The 22,282-nt window shown below is 48.6% G+C and overlaps 1 protein-coding gene across 1 annotated transcript in view; it reads right to left on the reverse strand.

Annotated features, from left to right (window-relative positions):
• apc2 (APC regulator of WNT signaling pathway 2) overlaps positions 1–22,282 on the reverse strand; it is a 227,767-nt gene that overhangs the window by 121,150 nt on the left and 84,335 nt on the right. Inside the window, exon 2 of the mRNA XM_072482138.1 lies at positions 2,676–2,834. Within this exon, the coding sequence (XP_072338239.1) occupies positions 2,676–2,834 (159 nt within the window). The remainder of the gene's footprint in view (positions 1–2,675; positions 2,835–22,282) is intronic.

Raw genomic sequence — 22,282 nt, forward strand, 5'->3', positions numbered from 1 at the left:
GGGAACTTGTGCATGGAGTCAGAAGAGATAGGAGAGGCGTTGAATGAATACGTTTCTTCAGTGTTCACCAAGGAGAGGGGCTATGTTTTTAAGGATGAGAGTGTGATACAGGTTGGAGGAGGTAGATATTCTGAGGGAAGATGTATTAGCAATTTTGAAAAACCTGAGGGTCGACAAGTCCCCTGGGCCAGATGGGATAAATCCTAGGATTCTTTGGGAGGCAAGGGATGAGATTGCAGAGCCTTTGGCTTTGAACTTTGGGTCCTCACTGTCCACGGGGATAGTGCCAGAGGACTGGAGAGTGGTGAATGTTGTTCCTCTGTTCAAGAAAGGGAATAGGAATGACCCTAGTAATTATAGGCCGGTTAGTCTTACTTCGGTGGTCAGTAAGTTAATGGAAAGGGTCCTGAGGGATAGGATTCATGACCATTTGGAAAGAAGCAGCTTAATCCGGGATAGTCAACACGGATTCGTGAAGGGTAGGTCTTGCCTCACAAATTTGATTGAATTCTTTGAGGAGGTAACTAAGTGTGTAGATGAAGGTAGGGCAGTTGATGTCGTATACATCGATTTCAGTAAGGCGTTTGATAAGGTTCCCCATGGCCGGCTCATGAAGAAAGTAAGGAGGTGAGATAGAGGGAAATTTGGCCAATTGGATAAGTAACTGGCTATCACGTAGAAGACAGAGGTGGTGGTGGATGGAAAATTTTCAGACTGGAGACCAGTTACCAGCGGTGTACCACAGGGATCAGTGCTGGGTCCTCTGCTATTTGTGATTTTTATCAATGACTTGGAGGAGGGGGCTGAAGGGTGGGTCAGTAAATTTGCTGATGACACCAAGGTTGGTGGAGTAGTGGATGAGGTGGAGGGCTGTTGTAGGCTGCAAAGAGACATTAATAGGATGCAGAGCTGGGCTGAAATATGGCAGATGGCGTTTAACCCTGATAAGTGCGAGGTGATTCATTTTGGTAGGCCAAATTTGAATGCGGATTACAGGGTCAACGGCAGGGTTCTGAGGAATGTGGAGGAAAGAGAGATCTTGGGGTTCATGTCCACAGATCTCTGAAGGTTGCCACTCAAATGGATAGAGCCGTGAAGAAGGCCTATAGTGTGTTAGCGTTTAATAACAGGGAGCCTGAGTTTAAGAGCCGTGGGGTTATGCTGCAAATGTACAGGACCCTGGTGAGACCACATTTGGAGTATTGTGTGCAGTTCTGGTCACCTCATTATAGGAAGGATGTGGAAGCATTGGAAAGGGTGCAAAGGAGATTTACCAGGATGCTGCCTGGATTGGAGGGTAGGTCTTATGAGGAAAAGCTGAGGGAGCTAGGGCTTTTCTCATTGGAGCAAAGGAGGATGAGAGGCGACTTAATAGAGGTTTATAAGATGATGAGGGGGATAGATAGAGTGGACGTTCAGAGGCTATTTCCTCGGGTGGATGTAGCTGTTACAAGGGGGCATAACTATAAGGTTCAGGGTGGGAGATATAGGAGGGATGTCCGAGGTAGGTTCTTTACTCAGAGAGTGGTTAGAGTGTGGAATGGACTGCCTGCTGTGATAGTCCGAACTTTCAAGCGGCTATTGGATAGGCACATGGAGCGCACCAGATTGACAGGGAGTGGGATAGCTTGATCTTGGTTTCGGACAAAGCTCGGCACAACATTGAGGGCCGAAGGGCCTGTTCTGTGCTGTACTGTTCTATGTTCTATAAGTTAGCTTCTCAAGAATAAGGACCTTTTTTATTCTTTGGGTTTCTTCGATCAGGTATCGTTGTGCTGTTATTGGACCCCCCCCTACGAGCTGTTAGGCAGGCAGCCAAATCATGCCATTAATGTTGTGAGTGACCAACCAATCCATACAAATGCCCATGATCCTGGAATCTGGGATGGAATGACGGATAGAACCTGCGGACCAAAGATCCTCTGCCTGGACTGCCCTGTCTCTGAGCATTAGAAATCAACCACATAGATCCTGAATGAAACAGCTACTCAGTTGGCCTCAGTGCCAATGAGTTAAGGAAGCATTAAACAAAAGGGTACAGAAGAACTCCTACTGTGCGTGTATATGTATGGAAGCGAGGTGAGGAGAGAATCAGCCTGAGCTGTAACACCCTCCAAGGACCGAGACCCATGCCCACTGCCAAAGTTCCACATGTGGACAATAGCAGGGTGTGAGAAGGTGCTTATTGAAGCTTACCCCAGTGAGACGCCTTCAAGGAAGGGATGGGAGAAAACGAGAGAGACAAAAGTAATCAAAGTAAATTAAAAGTTATAAATCTCATATATGTACAGTTGTTTCTCTATTGCAACCAATATTATGGACACACCATGCATCCCCCCGCCATACATACTACAATTCAAATACACTTTGCCCCAATAATTTAACGTAAATGTTTCCAGCACAATGAAAAAGCAAACGACAATGTGAATCTTTGTAGAGATGAAACAGCTTCTCAACTTCAGTTTGTGTGATAAGACCATCCCTGAGTGCATTGTATCGACTGCCTGACTTTCCCTAAGTAACCCATCGATAGCCTGGGCCATCTGCACAATCTGTTCCCTCACCTCTTCAGTGCCACTGGTTTAAGACTCAGGTTGGATTTTCAACAAGCGGCTGGGTTAAACTTTGAGCAAAAGCCTCCCGCTCATCAAAGGGCCAGGTAACAAAAACCTCACCTTCATGTCCAAGGTCTCTGACTCCAACTTGGTCAGATGGCAGGAGTTGTCCTCCAACTCTCGCCGTAGATGAGAGTTCTCTTTTCTAAGTGCCTCCACCTGCTTCACCAGATGCTCATAGGAAGATGTAGACCCAGACATCCTGAGTTCCTCCAATACCTACACAGGAAAATTGTTTTAATATTAATTTCAAAGCAATAGGTTTGGGTGACAGGAAGGTCAGGTTGTTTGCAATGACAAAAAACGTTAGGAACAAAGGCTGACATTCAACTCATATTTTCACCCTATAGTTTAAGATCATGAGTTAAAGGCTTGACTGCAGTGTGTTGGCTTTGGGTTGTGGGGGTGAAACCCACGCAGGCATGGGGAGAATGTGCAAATTCCACACGGTCAGTGACCCAGAGATCGGGATCGAACCCAGATCCGCGGCGCCGTGAGGCAGCAGTGCTAACCACCGCGTCACCGTGCCACCCTTGTAGATATTTAAACTGAATTCAAATGCTCAAATTGCCATGGTGAAATCATGAACTCAAATCCTGTTGGAATACTAGTGCAGGGTCTCCAAATTACTGGGGCAGTAACGTAACTACTACACTACCACGCCAATTAGTTAGGACAAACCAGATGTACTGGCTACCACTAAGCAAAAATTGACACGGTTTGAGAAATTAGTATTGACCGAAAGACGTTTTTAGATAACATCATACTGTGTGTCACAGAAGCACCTTAAAATGCATCATATCAGTTTAGCACAGGACTAAATTGTTGGCTTAGAAAGCAGACAAGGCAGGCCAGCAGCACGGTTCAATTCCCGTACCAGCCTCCCCGAACAGGCGCCGGAATGTAGCGACCAGGGGCTTTTCTCAGTAACTTCATTTGAAGCCTACTTGTGACAATAAGCGATTTTCATATGTCATTAAGGACTTTGAAGGGGCTATTGTAATGTGGGGAAATCCTCTGCAAGCAGCATGTTACAATGAATGCAATGGGCTAGATTTTGCGTCATGTTAACATGCTGGGTGAGTGCAGAAATCTCCACGTCAGCCAAACTAACCATTTATATAGAATCATAGAATTTACAATGCAGAAGGAGGCCATTCGGCCCATCGAGTCTGCACCGGCTCTTGGAAGCCCATACCTGCCCCCAAGCCCACACCTCCCCCCACTGCCATAACCCAGTAACCCGCCCCCCGCAACACTAAGGGCAATTCTGGATACTAAGGGCAATTTATCATGGCCAATCCACCTAACCTGCACATTTTTGGACTGTGGGAGGAAACCGGAGCACCCGGAGGAAACCCACGCACACACGGGGAAAACGTGCAGACTCCGCACGTTATCCAGCATTCACGCGATATTTCACCGCGGAGGTGCTGCGAGAGACAAAACTGAGCCCAAGGCTGTTCTCTCGTCAGAGCTTCATGCAATTTGGATGAAACCCCAGTCAACGAATAGGAGCAGGATTAATTCCCCTCTCTCTAGCTCAGAGCACCGAGGCCAGGCGATGAGTCGTAACTGCTGCCATGCTGAGATTATAGGCTGACACTTGTACTTGGGACCTTTGGCTTTTGTCCCTCATGCAATTTTTCAATTTCTTTCTTTCAAAATGTTATTCGCGAATGGGGATTCGGACTGTTGCCATTGTGATGTTAACTGCTGAAAGATCGGGCTCTCTGCTACACTGGACAGCAGAGTGTTAAATCACAGATATGTCAGGAACTCTCGGCTAATTTTCCTCAAGAATAAAAGCGCCTGTTATTATTTTCCAAGACGCAGGCAGAATGGAGTTCTCACTATTTTTGTTACAACATGGCCCAGACTTAAGCGAAGGTGAGTCAACCAGATTTAATTTTAAAACCGGCACATAAAATATGGAGGTGGTCTAAGTGAAGGCGAACAGTTCCTTCTTTCAGCACAGATTTCCCCCAGGCCCAATTAATCATGATGGTCAAGGTGACTACTTGACCCCCAATAGGCCAGACACCTCTGGTGTGCACCGATCACCATAGCAACTTCGAATCAGAAATGGTGCGTAATTCACCAGTCAAGAAAAAATAACAAAGGGCATGGGTGCGATTTAACAGGGGGAATAGAGTCTTGTTTTGAGCGTGTTTCATAGAATCATGCATTTCCTACAGTGCAGAAAGAGGCCATTTACCCATCGAGTCTGCACCGACCCTTGGAAAGAGACCCCCACTTCCCTGTAACACCTTAACTCCACCTAACCAGAACATCCCTGGACACGAAGGTGACATTTTATCATGGCCACCTATCCTGTACATCTTTGGACTGTGGGAGGAAACCGGAGCAGCCGGAGGAATCCCACGCACACACGGGGAGAAAGTGCAAACCCCATACAGACAGTCACCCAAGGCCAGAAGTGAACGCGAGTCCCTGGCGCTGTGAGGCAGCAGTGCTGCCCACTGTGTCACCGTGCTGCCTGCAGCACTGAGAACGACCCCGCTATCTTACAGCCTCTGTTTGTTTTGGCCTCAGCAAGCTCAGCTCACCAATGCAAGAGGAGACGGGGTGGCACTTAAAAATTACCTCTTTACCCCTTCCCGGACACCCTACAACAGCCTTCGGGCACCCCCAAAGCCCAAACTTACCTGTTAGAGGGTCCTCAAGCCCTCGCGCATCCAACCCCATAAGGGCAGGACACCACCGGGCCTGATCCCTGGCATGGGCAACCTGGCACCCAAGGACCTTGGTACTGCCAGATAGGCACCCTGGGCGCATGGGCGTGGGTTGCCGTCTCTGTGCCGGCCCCCGGGCAATATGGCGGAGCCCTAAAGGGGCCCGGTGCGGAGGAACATAGGCTCCCCGGAATTAGCCCGTCCGCCGATCGGTAGGCCCCGATCGTGGGCCTGGACACCGTGGAGGCCCCCCCCCCCCCCACCGGAGTCGGATCCCCCCATCCCCCACCAGGACGGCCCACACAGCCAGAACTTGGCAGGCACTTGGCCCGTCGAGCGCGGAGAATCGCCAGGTGAGCCGCTTTCAACGGCACCCGACCGGCGCGGTGGTGATCCCGCGAGTGCGATTGCCGCCAATTCTCCGGTCGGCGGAGAATCGGTGGCCCGCCGCCAGAGCGCCGTGGCCCGATTCTCAAGCCCCCCCACCCGCCGATTCTCTGACCCGGCGCGGGATCGGAGAATCCGGGCCAATCTGTTTATATTTACTGGGGGCACTAGTATATAGTCAGACATTGTTCTAGAGCAATCTTGTTTGCACATAATAGGAAATGTAAACATTCTTAGTGGATAGTTCACCATTAGGAACTGAGTTAGGAAGCTGACATGTTCCTGTTTGGAAAACAAAGGTAGTTTTAAAGGATTTACGTTTGTATTGGTAAGCATTACCAATTTCACCATTTTGCCAACGTGGAATGAGGGTACACGTAGCGAGCTCGCCCCTGCACATGTGACTTGTCCGGCTCCATTGTGGTCGCAGGCATTCATTGGCACACCGACATTTTCGTAGAGTCGGACCAGTTTGTTCATAATTTGTGACGCGTGGTCCCTCAGTGGAAGTGTGAACCATAGTCTGAATTGGAAAATCCTTTGAAAGGTCTTCACTCGAACCACTTCCCATGGCCCCTCATGCCCTCCGTGCTATCCCAATGTCAATACACTCACCCCGGCCATTCCCATTCCCTCTCAAACAGGAGAGGGTGTTGATGTCAGGTGGGGTGACCAAATGATCGATCGGGAAAATGCATTTTGAATAAGGTGCTCAAAAGAAGAGAAAAGTGGGGAAGGAAAAGTGTTTAGGATAGGGTTTTTCAGAGAGCGGACACTATGGAGAGGGAGGAAAACTGGCAAAAGGAAGAAGTATTTTAAATTTAATATGTTGGGGTGAAGGGGGCCAGTGTCAGCAAGTTCAGGAGGTAAAGGATAAGTGGGTTTGTGAAGGACAGGATAGAGTTTGTGGAGGGTGAACAGCAGAGGGCTGGCGGGAGGGAGGGGGGGGGGGAGCATTAGGATGATTAAATCCAGAGGTTAGAAAAGCTTGATTAGAGTTTTAGCAAGAGAGGCTGAGGCAACGATGGTCTATGTTGCACAGCTGGGAATAGGAACCTTGGTCGTCAATTAGATGTGAGGGTAGAAATCTGGCTGACGTTGAACCCAATATTAAATTTCCACGCTGAATAATTCAGCCTCAAAGCAGCCAAAGAAGGGAAAGGAACTATTGCCAAGAGAGATGAGATGTTGACAGGGACGAGAAAATCATTCACATCCCTTGGCATTGGAAAAAGCTTTGCTTAAGATCACTTAATATCAGACATGCAGTCTGACACCATGGATGTGGCCTTGGTGCTGAGACAGATAATGAAAAGGAAGATTTGGCTGTCTTTCTTACACTTGTGTCAACATCTCCAGTGTCTATGGATACGGTTGTCAAGTGCACAAGAGAAAAGAAGGGACCCAGGATGGAACCATAATGTGCTTTGGAAGTATGATGGAGGGACATGAAGAGAAGCTATGGATAGGGATAGATTGAATTGAACAATGCAACAGCAGCCCCATGGAGTATAGATTGGGGGTGGGGTGGAAGAGGTTCTGGAGGAGGATGATACTGTGGACTCAGTCACACGCTACTAGGGGGTTTGAGAAGAGCAAGGTTGGATGACCAATCATGGGCATGGTGTAAGAGGGGGTGGTTTGGGCAGAATTGTTTCAGTGCGATGGGTAAGAAAACAGCAGGATTTGAGTGATTGGAATGAAATCTTGAACGAGAGCAGCACAGAGTAGAAAGACTCCGTTTGAAAAGTTCAGAAAGGGGCGGGCAGGATAGAGATGCCCCATTCTGGGGGCAGTGAGTACGGTCTGGAGAAAATCCAGAAGGCCGGAGAAGAGAGCATTGGACAGGAAGCATTGAAGAAAGAAGTATCCTGTTAAAGCTTCACTTACTCCCCGTCTCTCGAATGTTCTTTGGAGTTTATCATCACTGACTCCAATTCACCTCCTGTATAAAGGATTATGTTGTGTAGTTTTCCCTTGTGTATCGAGGCATTGCTGACAAAGTGGATAGTGGATACTGTACAGGGAGGGACGATTATCGAAGGTGTTATTCAGGACGAATAGAGGACAAACCAAAAGAAAGGGTTAGGGAATATAGCCAGGAAAGCATAAACAGAATAGAGTTAGGAAGAAATCACCAATTTTGAGCATAAGTAAGAGGAAAGGAAGTTTTCGTAGAGACAGGGGATTTATTTTGACCTTGGGCAATAGCAACCCAATCATTCATTTTACATCTCTCCTGATTTTCATTCCCATTGATGTCAATGTAGATTTTGGTTTTATTTTTCTGAGCCTCTGATTACTCTATTCCCACATGTGACCATGCCACCAGTCAGGAGGACCACATGTGACCACTGCAGTAGCAGTTGGCCCGATACATATCGAGTTAATGCCACCAGTCAGGAGGAGAGGTAAAACGTCTGCTTTAGTCATCCTGCTGGAAGGTGTAGGCATTGAAGAAGAATAAGATTGGTCTCAGTGGTGACGCTTTCCCTGGTTGAAAAGATCTATTGCCATTTGGCCCAGGGAGAGGATGACTGCCTCTGCCAATGGGAGTCTGGACTATGGTGTAACCTAGAGGCCTGAAAACGCAAGTTCAATTCCCACCAAGGGAAGTTGGTCATCTTTAAATTTAATAAATCAGGAATAAAAGACTGAACTTCTGGAATGCTGGTTCATTCACGGCCTTTAGGGAAGAACACACATCATAGTGTCCATGATGTGGCGATGCCGGCGCTGGACTGGGGTGAGCACAGTAAGAAGTCTTACAACACCAGGTTAAAGTCCAACAGGTATGTTTCGAATCACTAGCTTTCGGAGCGCAGCTCCTTCGTCAGGTGAGTGAAGAGGGAGGTTACGCAAACACATATAGACAAAGCCAATGATGCAAGATGATAGTTTGATTGTGAGTCTTTACACCTGACCTGGTGGGTACTACATGTGACTCCATACAGTGTGGTTGCCTCTTAACTGCTCCCTGAAATGGCCTGACAAACCATTCATAGGCATACAACATAGAATATACAATGCAGAAGGAGGTCATTCAGCCCATCGAGTCTGCACCGACCCACTCAAGCCCTCACTTCCACCCCATCCCCGCAACCCAACAACCTCTCCCAACCCTCTTTGGTCACTAAGGACAATTTATCACGGCCAGTCCACCTAACCTGCGCTACTTTGGACTGTGTGAGGAAACCGGAGCACCCGGAGGAAACCCATGCAGACACAGGGAGAACGTGCAGACTCCACACAGACAGTGACCCAGCGGGGAATCGAACCTGGGACCCTGGCGCTGTGAAGCCACAGTGCTAGCCACGTGTGCTACCATGCTGCCCCGTTGTATACAGTTGTATCAAAGCGCTAGAAATAAAGCCAGACGGACCACCCAGCATCGGCCTGGAAACCAAAAACGACAAAGGTGGACCTTACACCGTGGGTATACTTGCGCCACCTGCAGTTCAAGAAGACAGCTCACTGCCACCTTCCTACGGGCAATTAGGGAATGGGCAACAAAAGTTGGCTTCCCGGTTATATTCACATCCCAGAATCAGTACCTTCAACATATGAGGAGATTAAAAAATTCCGGCTAATTATTTCCAATTATCCAACTAATTAACTAACTAATTAGTTTCTGTGCAAACTAATTTAATTCCATCCTTCATTTCCTTCCCCATTAAGCCACACTAAACATGCTCAACGGCTATCGGTGTTTTCAAACTTCAGAGTTATTTTTTTAGTACATAATATACACTTCGTGCTCCATTTGGGAATGCAACTCATTAATCAATCTAAGTATATAAAGAGAGACATTGGATTCATTTAAATTGCATGGAACTGATGAGATGAACCAGAGGAAATGGATAATGTGAGCTTTAAGCATTTAAAATTTCCATTCACTATGATCATTGACTTACTATAGTGATATATAAAGCTATGAAGCCTTCTGTGTTATTATGTGCAAATCTCTGCTATGTAGGTGTCCTAATTTTTATGCCTTGGATAGAAATTAGCAGTGCTTAGCCACATTTGAATGTTACACATTGCATTCACTGACCCTCTCAAATGTTTCTGAAGTTTCCCTTTCTCGGACAAGTTTTGTCATTTGCAACAATTGTGGGGAGTTAGGAAGAGTGAGGGATTTCCATCTTGGGGGTGTCGCCCCAATGCACAAAGAGCAGCACCCAAAAGTTCAAACTCACTTCCTTCCCACTCTTTGAAGAATGGACTAAAAGTCTAATGGCATGGGCATTATCCAGGTCAATTGTCTTGCTGACAAGCCTGATTGACCCTTGATTACCTATTTGAATATAGAAGGTGGGTGCAGAAATCAGCATATTATGGGAGTGAGCTTGGGGAAGGGTGGGGAGGTAGTGGAGATGGCACCTATCCTATATTAATGTTCCCCCCCACTGGATACATGCCCAGCAGGAACATGTAAAATATAGCCCAATGTCTGCTTGAACAGCACACTACAACAAACAGTCTACAGAGTCTACTTAATCTGATTCTCTTTGAACTACAGCAAACAGAACTGATGACTGAAACGGTAGCATCTTCTCCCAATGAAAGCAGGGAGGATTTTTTTATTCCGTTATGAGCATTGTTGGCAAGGCCAGTATTTCTTGCCTATCCCTAATTGCCCTTGAGAAGGTGGTGGTAAGGTGCCTTCTTGAACTGCCACCATCCCGCTGGTGTAGGTACACCATAGTGCTGTAAAGGTGGTTCCAGGCTGGTATGGATTGGAGGGGAACTTGCAAGAGGTGGTGTTCCATGCTACCCTTGTACCCCTAGGTGGTAGAGATCACGGGTTTGGAAGATGCTGTCAAACGATGTTTGGTGAGTTCCTGCAGTGCATCTTGCATATGGTACACACGGCTGCCACTGTGCATCGGGAGTGGAGGGAGTGAATGTTTGAAGTGTCGGAAGGGGTGCCGATCAAGCGAATTGCTTCGTCGTGGTTGATGTTGAACTTCTTGCACATTTTTGGAGCTGCACTCAATCAGGCAAGTGGAGAGTATTCCATCACACTCCTGACCAGTGCCTTGTAGATGGGGGACAGGCTCTGGGAAGACAAGTCCATTTCTTCAGCAACAGGCAGGGAGTGGGGGACAGTTACGTACAAATATATGAAAATGAAATGAAAATCGCTTATTGTCACAAGTAGGCTTCAATGAAGTTACTGTGAAAAGCCCCTAGTCGCCACATTCCGGCGCCTGTTCGGGGAGGCTGGTACGGGAATCGAACCGTGCTGCTGGCTTGCCTTGGTCTGCTTTAAAAGCCAGCGATTTAGCCCAATGTGCTAAACCAGCCCCTAAAAAAATGAAAATCGCTTATTGTCACAAGTAGGCTTCAAATGAAGTTACTGTGAAAAGCCCCTAGTCGCCACGTTCCGGCGCCTATCATTCTCAGCCACTCCCAGTCACACAGTCTGAAGGTGTGATTGACAGGAGAGTTATCCAATCAATCCCATCCTGTGATGTCCCTATCTTTCGCTGAGAAAATAGCTTTCTAAAAAGACTATTATTCCCAGATCTCATTACCAGACATTTTGATTCATATCGCCTAGGAGCGAGAAAATGGTGAAACAGGTATTGTGTGCAGAGATAATTGGCTATGATAACATGACTACTATTATTCCTATGCTCTCCGATCAGCAATAAAAACTTCAAGGACAGCAGAGAGCTGCCCCTGTGTAATTCATGTGAAATGTATACGGCTGAAATGAGCTGCTGGATGCTGCAGAGCAGTTGAGCGAATAACTCAACATTTAATATCAATACAGTGACCTGAGGGGAAAATATTCCACCGCAATCTCTGGCAAAGTGTTTTATTGTCCTCTTTGGCCGCATTTGCACAGTAAACCATAACAAAATATGCAGATTCTCAGTAACCTACAAACGTTCTGCAAGGCCCTGATCTGAAGGTTGGATGTTCAAGTGCACAAGGAAGGGTTCCTGCACCCAGATTCTGTGCATTTTTAACTCTGCTTCTTTTTCTACAGGATTCCCACTCAGAAGCCAGACTGATTGGCAGATCTGTCTCCCTGTCAGGGGTGGAACAGAGGCAGCAGCCCTGAAGCAGGGAGGTTAGGAATTATTATTTTTTTTGTAAAAAAACAAGAACGTTGCAGCAAAGTTCAAAAGTTCTCAGTCCACCACCGGTCCGGCACATCCTCAGGCGACTCAAAATAAAAGTGCTGTTCCTCGTACGTGACCCAGAGACGGGCCGGATACGACAGTCCGAACTTCACCGTTTTCTTAAAAAGGGTCGACCTGATCTGGTTGAAGCCTGCTCTTCTCCTGGCCACCTCCGCACTCAGGTCTTTGTAGATCCGCAGGATACTGTTGTCCCATTTACAACTCCGTGTCTGCTTGGCCCACTGTAGAATGCGCTCCTTATCCAAGTACCTGTGGAATTTCACCACCATTGCCCTCGGGAGGTCTCCCATTCGTGGCTTCCTCACAAGCGCTCTGTGAGCCCTGTTCACCTCCAAGGGTCAGGAGAATGAGAAGCTGCTGGGGGATGGGGCAAACATGTCTGCAATGTATGCCCCAGCGTCTACTCCTTCGGACCCCTCCAGGAGCCCAACGATTCTCCAGTTCTGCTGGCGGGACCTATTCTCTAGGTCCTCCACCTTCTCCAGGAGCTTCTTCTGCAGGTCTCTCAGCATCCCCACCCCCAGCTCCACCACAGTTTGGTGTTCCTCCTGCTCAGCCTTCTCTACCTTCCTGATCGCCCGACCTTGGGCATCCAATCTAAGCTCTAGCCGCTCAAATAACGCTTTTATCGGGTCCAAGCAGTCCCGTTTCTGCTTAGCAAAGCCTTCCTGAATAACTTGCATCAGCTGCTCCGTTGACCGCTGGGTCGACAACCCAGAGGTCCGGTCCTCCGCCATGCTGTCTCCTGCTGCAGCTTCAGCCCAAGCCTTCTCTGTCTTTCTGTTTCTGCCTTTACGAGCACTTCTAGTCCTTCTCTCCATGCAGCGATGTGGGAATTCAGTACACAGTTGCCTCTGTCATCAATTTTTCAATTCAAGTCCGGGAGAAAATCAGGGGAAATGGTCCAAAAGTCCGACCCGAGCGGGAGCCACCAAATGTGTGACTTACTCCTTCATAGCCGCCACCGGAAGTCGTTCGGAGTTATTTTTAATTGTGTGGGAGGATGGGGACAGCACTGCTTCTGCCCCCGATTAAGTCCCTGGCATGAAGGGTCATGGACGGGCGATGCGCTTTCTGTCCCATTACCAGCCGAGGTCCTCAAGTGGGCAGTTAATTTATTTTTATTCATTCATGGGTGTCACTGGGCCAGCATTAATTGCCCATCCCATCAAGTGGGCAGCACGGTAGCACAAGTGGATAGCACTGTGGCTTCACAGCGCCAGTGCCCCAGGTTCGATTCCCCGCTGGGTCACTGTCTGTGCGGAGTCTGCACGTTCTCCCCGTGTCTGCGTGGGTTTCCTCCGGGTGCTCCGGTTTCCTCCCACAGTCCAAAGACGTGCAGGTTAGGTGGATTGGCCATGATAAATTGCCCTTAGTGCCCAAAAAGGTTAGGAGGGGTTATTGGGTTGTGGGGATTGGGTGGAAGTGAGGGCTTAAGTGGGCCGGTGCAGACTCGATGGGCCGAATGGCCTCCTTCTGCGCTGTAAGTTCTATGTTCTAATTGCCCTTGAACTGAATGGCTTGTTCGGTCATTTCAGAGGACATGTAAGAGTCAACCATATAATAATAATAATCTTTATTATTGTCACGAGTAGGCTTACATTAACACTGCAATGAAGTTACTGTGAAAATTCCCTCGTCGCCACACTCCGATGCATGTTCGGGTACACTGAGGGAGAATTCAGAATGTCCAATCCACCTAACAAACATGTCTTTTGGGACTTGTGGGAGGAAACCGGAGCACCCGGAGGAAACCCACGCAGACACGGGGAGAACGTGCAGTCTCTGCCCCGACAGTGACCCAAGCTGGGAATCGAACCTGGGACCCTGGCACTGTGAAGCTACAGTGCTAATCACTGTGCTACCTTTGCTGTGGATCTGGAGTCACATGTAGACCAGGCCAGGTAAGTCTGGCAGATTTCCTTCCTAAAGGACATCAGTGAAGCAGATGAGCTTTTATGACAATGGTTTCATCATTCGGCATTTCATTCCAGATTTTAATTGAATTCAAATTTCACCATCTGCTGTGGTGGGATTCGAACCTGGGTCCCCAGAGCATTACCCTGGGTCTCTTGATTGCTAGTTCAGTGACAGTACCAGTACGCCACCGCCTCCCAGCAGAATGCCAATTTAAGGGCCTTATCCCACTGCTGCTGGTATCCCACCAGCTGGGCAGCCCCACTCAGGCTTTCAGGCGTTCTGTGCTTGATTGAGGGACCTGGAAAGTGTCATTCTCCTGCCCTTGCTGCTGACCCTGCTCTGCCTATCTCCCCAGACCTCCACTGCTTGACCTCCCGCCCTGTTCTCACTCACCTGTGGCCTGGTGATCCCTTGGTGATCCTGGGCCTCTCCCTCAGTGCATTGCCAGCAGCTGCTCCTACTGGTGCTGCCTGCATTGAACAGCTGCCGGCCTCTGCTTGGTCAGTAGCTCTCAGGGTTGGCGGGTGGATGGGGGCCCTATCTATCCGCTACCAGTGTCCTGGGAAGGCCCACTATTGGCCACTGAGAGCCACTTAATACTGGCTGGCCTTCCTCAACGGAGGCAGCATGGGAGTCTCGCCAGCTCCTCAGCCCACAGGCAAGACCTTCATCGACAGCATTAAATACCAACGTTCTGAACTCTCTTCTGCAAATGGCAATTGTTGCCAGATCGTTTGGAAATTTTAGAATTGTGATTAATAGATTTTTTGTTACCCGAGGTTATCAAGAGATATGTGGCAACGGTGGGCATTTGGAGTTGAATCGCCGATCAACTATGATGTCATTGAATGGTGGGATAGACTCGAGGGGTTCAATGGCCTCATCCCGGTCCCGTGTTTCTATGTTCCACGTATCCTGCTGCTGGGGGTGTGATCACGAGGGGTGGATGAGCAGGGTTATGTCATCATTTCACTGCTCGTTGGGGGAGCTTTCATGGCTCATCGTCACTCTTCTATGAGGGTGCATTCACCTCAAAAAGTATTTTTGGGCTGTAAAACGTTTTGGGACATTTGCAGGTTATGAAAGGCGCTATATAAATCCAACTTCCTTTCTTCTTATAGAGGGCACCAAAAATAAGGGAAAGTGTCAGGTCTGGTGAGAAAAACGGTGCCAATTCCACCCACGGCGTAGTCAACATTTCTCATGGAATTATGAGCCTCTTGTCATGATATGCGGACACACACATAATGATATACAGACAAGCAGCTAATGGACACAGAGAACAGGACATGACCAATAAGCAGGCAGGACACTCAGGGGTGGGATCTGACTATAAAAGACACGAGGCAACTCACACTCCGCCTCTTTTCACTGATGAACATCTAGAGAGTCAGCCAAGGGTGTTGTTACAATCTCACACCTCCACCACGTGGCTAAGAGCTAGTCTGGTTCAGTCAGACAGAGTAACCACACTTACGTTAGCAGAGAGTCGAACTCACAGAGAACTGGGCTAACTGTGCTATTAGTTCAATAAACCTGATTGAACTAATTTCAAGGTCTGGAGTATCTTTCTGATCTCAGCTGCATCCAGTTGCAGCCAGTGTTAGACCAGTGTCACCTCTTAAACAAAAGGTTTTGTCTCCATGTGAATCACACTCTTGGGGGCCTCCCACTGATTCCCTCGCCCCAGGGCGACTTACTCCTTGAAATCATTGGGGATCTCCATATAAACACCTCCCCAGCACTTGTCCCGAATCCATTGGAGGTAAGATGGCCACCAGGAAACCTGTTCCAAGATTCTCGGAGGGATCCCTGGTCAGACCATTGGTCAGAGGCGGGGCGTCCTGTACCCGAACTCCAGAAAGCGTCCCACCAGCAAGGTGACCACCCCATCCCCAATCCTTGTGTTAAGTGACAGCGCAATTGAGTGGATGCAGATTACCCGTCTCTGCCTCCACAGGGGGCACCTCCAATATCATGGGCAGGATTCTCCGTCGGCGGGATCCTCCGCTTCGCCTGCAGCGCACACGCGTCCACTGATTTCCTGACAGCGTGGGGTGGACGCAATGGGACACCCCACTGCCGGCAGGGGCGCGCGCGCTTGTCTGGCGGGACAGAGAATCCTGCCCCATGCCTTTAAAGGCACCGTCGTGTGAGTGATGATAGACTTCACCATGAAGTTGTGCATTGGGGTGCACATCAGTGTATCCTGTGTGATGTTAACTCTTGTCTGAGCATTGGATTTCAATGCTGGGATTCTAACCAGTCGCAGTAAAGTTTAGCTCTTCAGATTTTATTGGCACACTTTACTTGTCAATGAAGAGTTAGGTAGCATATCAGCCTCTTGATTGCCTCTTGTGGCAAATGAGGCACAGCTGATTAGAGTGACGCCTCGAATTAGGATGACAAGCACAGACCTGGAGGACACACTCATTCACCAATTTCACAGCCTAACACACTAATTCTGGACAGTCAAACATCCCAGACAAGTGGAATTGGAAGTCCATAGGGCTTAAGCCCTTTGTCCACACTGTGCTGCCTGAGTGCGGGATTCTACCCACACTGCAGTCGTGCATTCGTGAGAGGGTCTTCATTCTTCATGAGGCAGGGATACAACCCATTCCTGAGTCCTCCACTCTGCCCTTGCAGCCTGGACTCTCATGGGACCCACCCAGGAAGCTCACAGTCTCCCCCCCCCCCCCCCCCCCCCGTCCTGACTCCTGCTATTCACCTCCTCCCACCCACCTTCCAGCTCCCACTCAGGACGGAGACTCCCTAAGCGGTGATTTGACCACAGGCCCAGCAAGGAGGACACAGGAAGCGATGCTGCATTGCCCGTCTCCAGATCCGCTTAGAGCAAGGGGCATCCCGAAGTGAATGAAAGGTGAGGCCCAACAGTGACCCCCCCCACCCCCGGGATTGAGCGACTGACTCCCAGCCTGTGCCCGAGTTGAACTTACCCGTGTCCCTCACGTCCTCTCCGGTACACCCCGAGAACACCCTGGAGAACCATGGCCGCCTGAGCGCTCACCTCCCATATCCCGCTCGGTGGTGAGGCCGACAGGTTCATGTTTATGTAAACCTGTTGTAAAGGGTGCCCGCATGACATCACGCCAGCACCTGGTGAACATTCCGTGAGAGGGGGGAAGCTCCGAAGTGAGTGCTCACTGATGACATGTTAATGAAAGTTGCAAATCCCGGTCACGCTGGAGAGAATTGCGTTTTTCGATTCTCTCTGGATTTTGAGTCCACGCTGCATTTCTAACCGAAGGAGATTGCGGGTTCAAAACTGCCCACATATTATTTATATACACAGACATGTGGGTGTGATATACGGTAAAGAATATTCGCAATGTACATCCGATTCCACAAATTAAATATCAAAAGTCATTTTCTTGTTGGTTTTACCGACCTTGAAAATTTGGCGTCCCTGCCAGGTCTGGGACCAGGGATTTATAAGCCGCTGCCAACGCACAAAAAATCCCTCTACAATTAGCCTCTACCTGGCCTCAGGATGTGCTAATTTATGCCACTTCCCCACCGGGAGTACCTGAATTATAGCTAACAAAGGGACTCCTCGTTGTTCGAGTATGTCCAACTTGAAGTGACGTCCTCTCACAACCGGAGGATCCAGTGAGGGTTCAGCGTGGGTGTCCACAGAACTAATTGGCAGTTCATGTTGCCACTGTTGGTGCTCGGGGGGAGGGGGGGGACCTCTTTGCCACATCTGGCCTTCCTCTGGCCGAAAAGATTATTGATTTATTGATTCATTGATTTCTTCATGGTCTTAGGTGCTAATTGAATGCATAGCTGAAAAGTGAAATTATTAAAAAATACCTTGACTGTGGGAATACAGTCATTGTTTTCGATAACGAACCAACTATTGAACTCTGGTGTCTTGTCTGTGTAAATTTAGACATTGTTTCAGTGAATGTTTCATATAATGAATTGACTATTGTATTTGATGCTCGATCAATAACTCCAGAAGCGAGATTGGATGACAATTAAAGGCTTTATTGGACTAGATATTTCCCCCAGCAGCGCAGGTACAGAATGCGGCTGCTAGGGAGACACAGGCTCTTATACTCTGCCTTACTGGGCGGAACCAGCAGGCAGGCTTCACCAATGATATTGCTGTCTCAGGTACCTCCCACACCAATGGTCTTACAGCACAACCTGGGTACCGCAATACCCCTAATACCGACTCCTACATTCACTCCCTGTTAAAAAGAGAGTCCGTCGGGGGGGGGGGGGGGCGTCTCGCGTTATACAGTGGTAGAGGTGTAGGTTATGGTGGTACCCAGTATACATTAGTACAGAGTTTTGCCTCGTCACATGTTGCACCTATTTACAGTATTTATTTACATTCAAAAGGAAGCAATTAGTCGGTCGGGGGCCCTGATCGTCCTCTGCAATCGTCGCAGTTTCGGCGGTGATGCAGGCACCGGCTTGGGCATTCGTGGCTCCGGGAGCATGGCTTCGGCTTCTTCGGCAGCTTCATCACCCCTAGATGGGACCGGTGGGAGGACCGATCCACCTGGGAAGGGGGCGGCTGTGGGGTGCGCCGGTGGGAGGGAGGGTAGGGTAGGTGGTGGGGTTGGGGATCCAGCGGGCGCCACGTCCCATAGGGAGACCGTATCCTGCCGGCCGTCGGGGTACTCCACGTAGGCGTATTGAGGGTTAGCGTGAAGGAGGTGGACCCTCTCGACCAATGGGTCCGACTTGTGCGCCCGCACGTGTTTGCGGAGCAGGAGGGGTCCAGGAGCTGCCGGCGAGGTTGGGAGCGAGGTCCCGGAGGAGGACTTCCTATGGAAGACAAGGAGACGTTCGTGAGGTGTTTGGTTGGTCGTGCTACACAGCAGTGATTGGATGGAGTGGAGAGCATCCGGAAGGACCTCCTGCCAGCGGGAGACTGGGAGATTCCTGGACCGTAGGGCCAGTAGGACGGTCTTCCAGACTGTTTCGTTCTCCCTCTCTACCTGTCCGTTTCCCCGGGGGTTGTAACTGGTCGTCCTGCTCGAGGCAATGCCCTTGCTGAGCAGGAATTGACGCAGTTCGTCGCTCATAAAGGAGGACCCCCTATCGCTGTGTATGTAGGCGGGGAAACCGAACAGTGTAAAGGTACTGTGGCAGGCTTTTATGACGGTGGCTGCGGTCATGTCGGGGCAGGGGATGGCGAATGGGAACCGGGAGTACTCGTCAATCACGTTCAGGAAGTACGTGTTACGGTCGGTGGAGGGGAGGGGCCCATTGAAGTCTAGACTGAGGCGTTCAAAGGGACGGGAACCCTTTATCAGGTGCGCTTTCTCTGGCCCATAGAAGTGCGGCTTGCACTCTGCGCAGATTTGGTACCGTAATATCCCTAATACTGATTACCACAGTATTTCAGTGCATTTAGCAATAAGAATGTATCAACTAATTAGTTACAGCAAGGTCTATGGCCAGCGGTGACATGAGAAACCTATTTTCATGAGTCTGTGCACGTAGACGCTGAACTAACTTTTATGGACACCAGTCGATCTTAAGTAATGGCCAATGTTTGATTAATAAATCATCCTCTAAGTAACAGACATCCATTTGAACAAATCAGGAGGTCTCAGCTGAGAATTAGAAACCGATGAGAGTAAATGAGGGATTAGACTATAGATAAGGATTCCCTTGAAAGGAAGACCTCGTGGTCGAGGTTTCGTTCCTGAAGTCCTGCCTTCCTAAATTCTTGAATCATCTATTTGTTTGTTTGAAGTGATTTCTTTATGCTCTTATGTTTAATGCTTTTCTTTGCCATGTATTTGACCAGTTTATGTATTGTTTGATATTTTGTTTCTAGGTTTTGATTCAGTTCTTATGCAAGTGTATTAAAGTGAATAATTGGCTATAAAGTTGTATTTTCGACACCTCCAATCAACCGGACAATCGATTCATATCAGAAGAAGGCAAAACAAGAGTCCTAAAATGGCCACAATGGATGTTGCGCGTTTGGTGCAGATGGTCCTTGAAACATCCTAGTCCCCGGTGGGGCATTAGGCCCAAACAATGTTCCTCCATCAAGCCCTGTCTTTGTGCCCTGGCTTGTGCCTCGCCTCATCTAAATCCCACGTCTTACAGTTCAGTCACCACAGTCCAAGGCCATGTTGTTTTTGACCCGCACGTTTTATGCTGTCCACGTTGTGCCTCTGCACCTCTCTGATAACTTGATGTTTCAGACATGGTGTGGATGTTCTGTGCTCCAAGATGGACTGTTGTTTTGGGCCCCAGAAAACCCCTCATTGACTTGCCTGGCTGGGATTTCACCTGAAGCAGTCATATATTCCTGGTGTGTCGGCTGGTGTTCCATGTTAGGTCCCGAGATGTTGCAACGGAATTTGTCACAATTTCTGCAAACTTGATGTTCTTTTACAGGGTGGAGTTGTTGGCCCCAAGCCCAGCCCCCCAATCCGGAGACAAGGTGTTGTATTAGTATTGCTCCTCACCTGAAACCATGGCGCCTAAACCCCACCAGTGTAGCAAGGCTCTGGGTCCAAGTCCCACTCCAGGGCTTCAGCCCACAGGTTAAGGCTACCTCAGCACTGCGCTGTCAGAGGTGCTGTCATACTCTGCCTGCTCGGGGGCACGGAATGGACCCTCCGGCACCACTTTGAAGAGGAGCAGGGTAATTATCTCTGAAGTCACGGCAAATCCCCCAAATCAACATCATAAAGAGGCAGATTATTTGATCATTGCCACATTCACATGCAGCGGTTCAATACAGATGTTGGACTCTGATCTTGACTGCAGAAGCAGAAACATTTGTGACGAAAATGATTTGTAACAGGATAGAAGTGACGATACGTGAGGTGATGTTTCATTTTAGAAGTAGGGCTGACTGCAAACATTTGGTTTTCCTGCCATCGGCTAAACAAAACAGTGTAAATATGTGGGCTCGATACTGAGCAATTGTATGGGTTTTGAGTGAGTTATAATCTCGCCAATAGTATCTGATTAAGGCCAGTCCATTTCGAAAAAGCCACTTGGCCAAAGAATTCCGGGGAGGGTGGGGGGTGGGAGATTTGTTTTCAGCACAGTTGCTCTGGTCTGGGAAGTGCCTCCTGATGATTGGTGGAGGCAAATTCAATGATGAAAAATGAAAGTTGCCGTAGCCCCCGAGGACCAGAGGCTGCTCCCGGCGTTTGAGAGAGAGCTGACTGGTGGTGATTTAGCCTGAGGGTCACTGCACCTCAGGCGAGGTTGAGAGGGTGGGGCCTTCGTGGATAACCTCAGTCGGTAAGGGTATTGAACCTGTGCTGTTCTAACACTCTGTAGTGATCTCTGTATATCAATGTACATGATCAATGTATGTAAAACTAGTACAGTCAATTCAACACTAGATGTCTCACTATCAGATGATATAAAAAGGACTTTCCCGCTCGTTTTTAGAGAGTGTGCACCAGGAGAGTGAACAGACAAGACATGGAATAGCTAGAGAGAGAGAAGTTGAAATGAAAATCGCTTATTCATAGAATTTACAGTGCAGAAGGAGGCCATTTGGCCCATCGAGTCTGCACCGGCTCTTGGAAAGAGCACCCTACCCAAGGTCCGCTCCTCCACCCTATCCTCATAACCCAGCAACCGCACCCAACACTATGGGCAATTTTGGACACTAAGGACAATTTAGCATGGTCAATCCACCTAACCTGCACATCTTTGGACTGTGGGAGGAAACCGGAGCACCCGGAGCAAACCCACGCACACACGGGGTGGATGTGCAGACTCCGCACAGACAGTGACCCAAGCCGGAATCGAACCTGGGACCCTGGAGCTGTGAAGCAATTGTGCTATCCACAATGCTACCGTGCTGCCCTACTTGTCACAAGTAGGCTTCAAATGAAGTTACTGTGAAAGCCCCTAGTTGCCACATTCCGGTGCCTGTTCGGGGATGCTGGTACGGGAATTGAACCGTGCTGCTGGCCTGCCTTAAAAGCCAGCTATTTAGCCCTGTGCTAAACCAGCACATTATTATGACATTGTATAGTTAGTTAGTTATCTTTACTATATTTTATTTCTTTACTAGTTAAGTAAAAAGGACTCACAAATATTATTTATATTACTCAATAAATTAGTTCATCTTTCCAAGAAGACTATTGTTCATTTCATCAACTCGGCTGGTTCAAAAATTACACAAAGTAATATAACACACTTCACAAGAATATTTTCACCTCCCCTTTGTCCCTTATCCTAAATCTAAATATTCCACATCACCCTGCCAGACACGCTCCCGACCCAGAAGCACATGAAATGGCGCACAAGCATGATCTGTTGTCATTGCGCACTCACTCGATGTTCCAGTCAACGGGCACGTGCGAGAGCTGGAAGTGCGCTTGATCATAATCCAGCAGACACTTCAGCCAATTAAGAGGCCGATTAAACGCAATTTTACCCATTGCTTTTATATTTGGCAGGTGGGCCGATTAGCCAGGTGGCCTTTTGTTTTAGCGTCGACCTCCATTCAGGCCCCCCACCCCCCATCCTC

Source organism: Scyliorhinus torazame, chromosome 18 (genome assembly GCF_047496885.1).
Source record: "Scyliorhinus torazame isolate Kashiwa2021f chromosome 18, sScyTor2.1, whole genome shotgun sequence".
Lineage (NCBI taxonomy): Eukaryota > Metazoa > Chordata > Chondrichthyes > Carcharhiniformes > Scyliorhinidae > Scyliorhinus > Scyliorhinus torazame.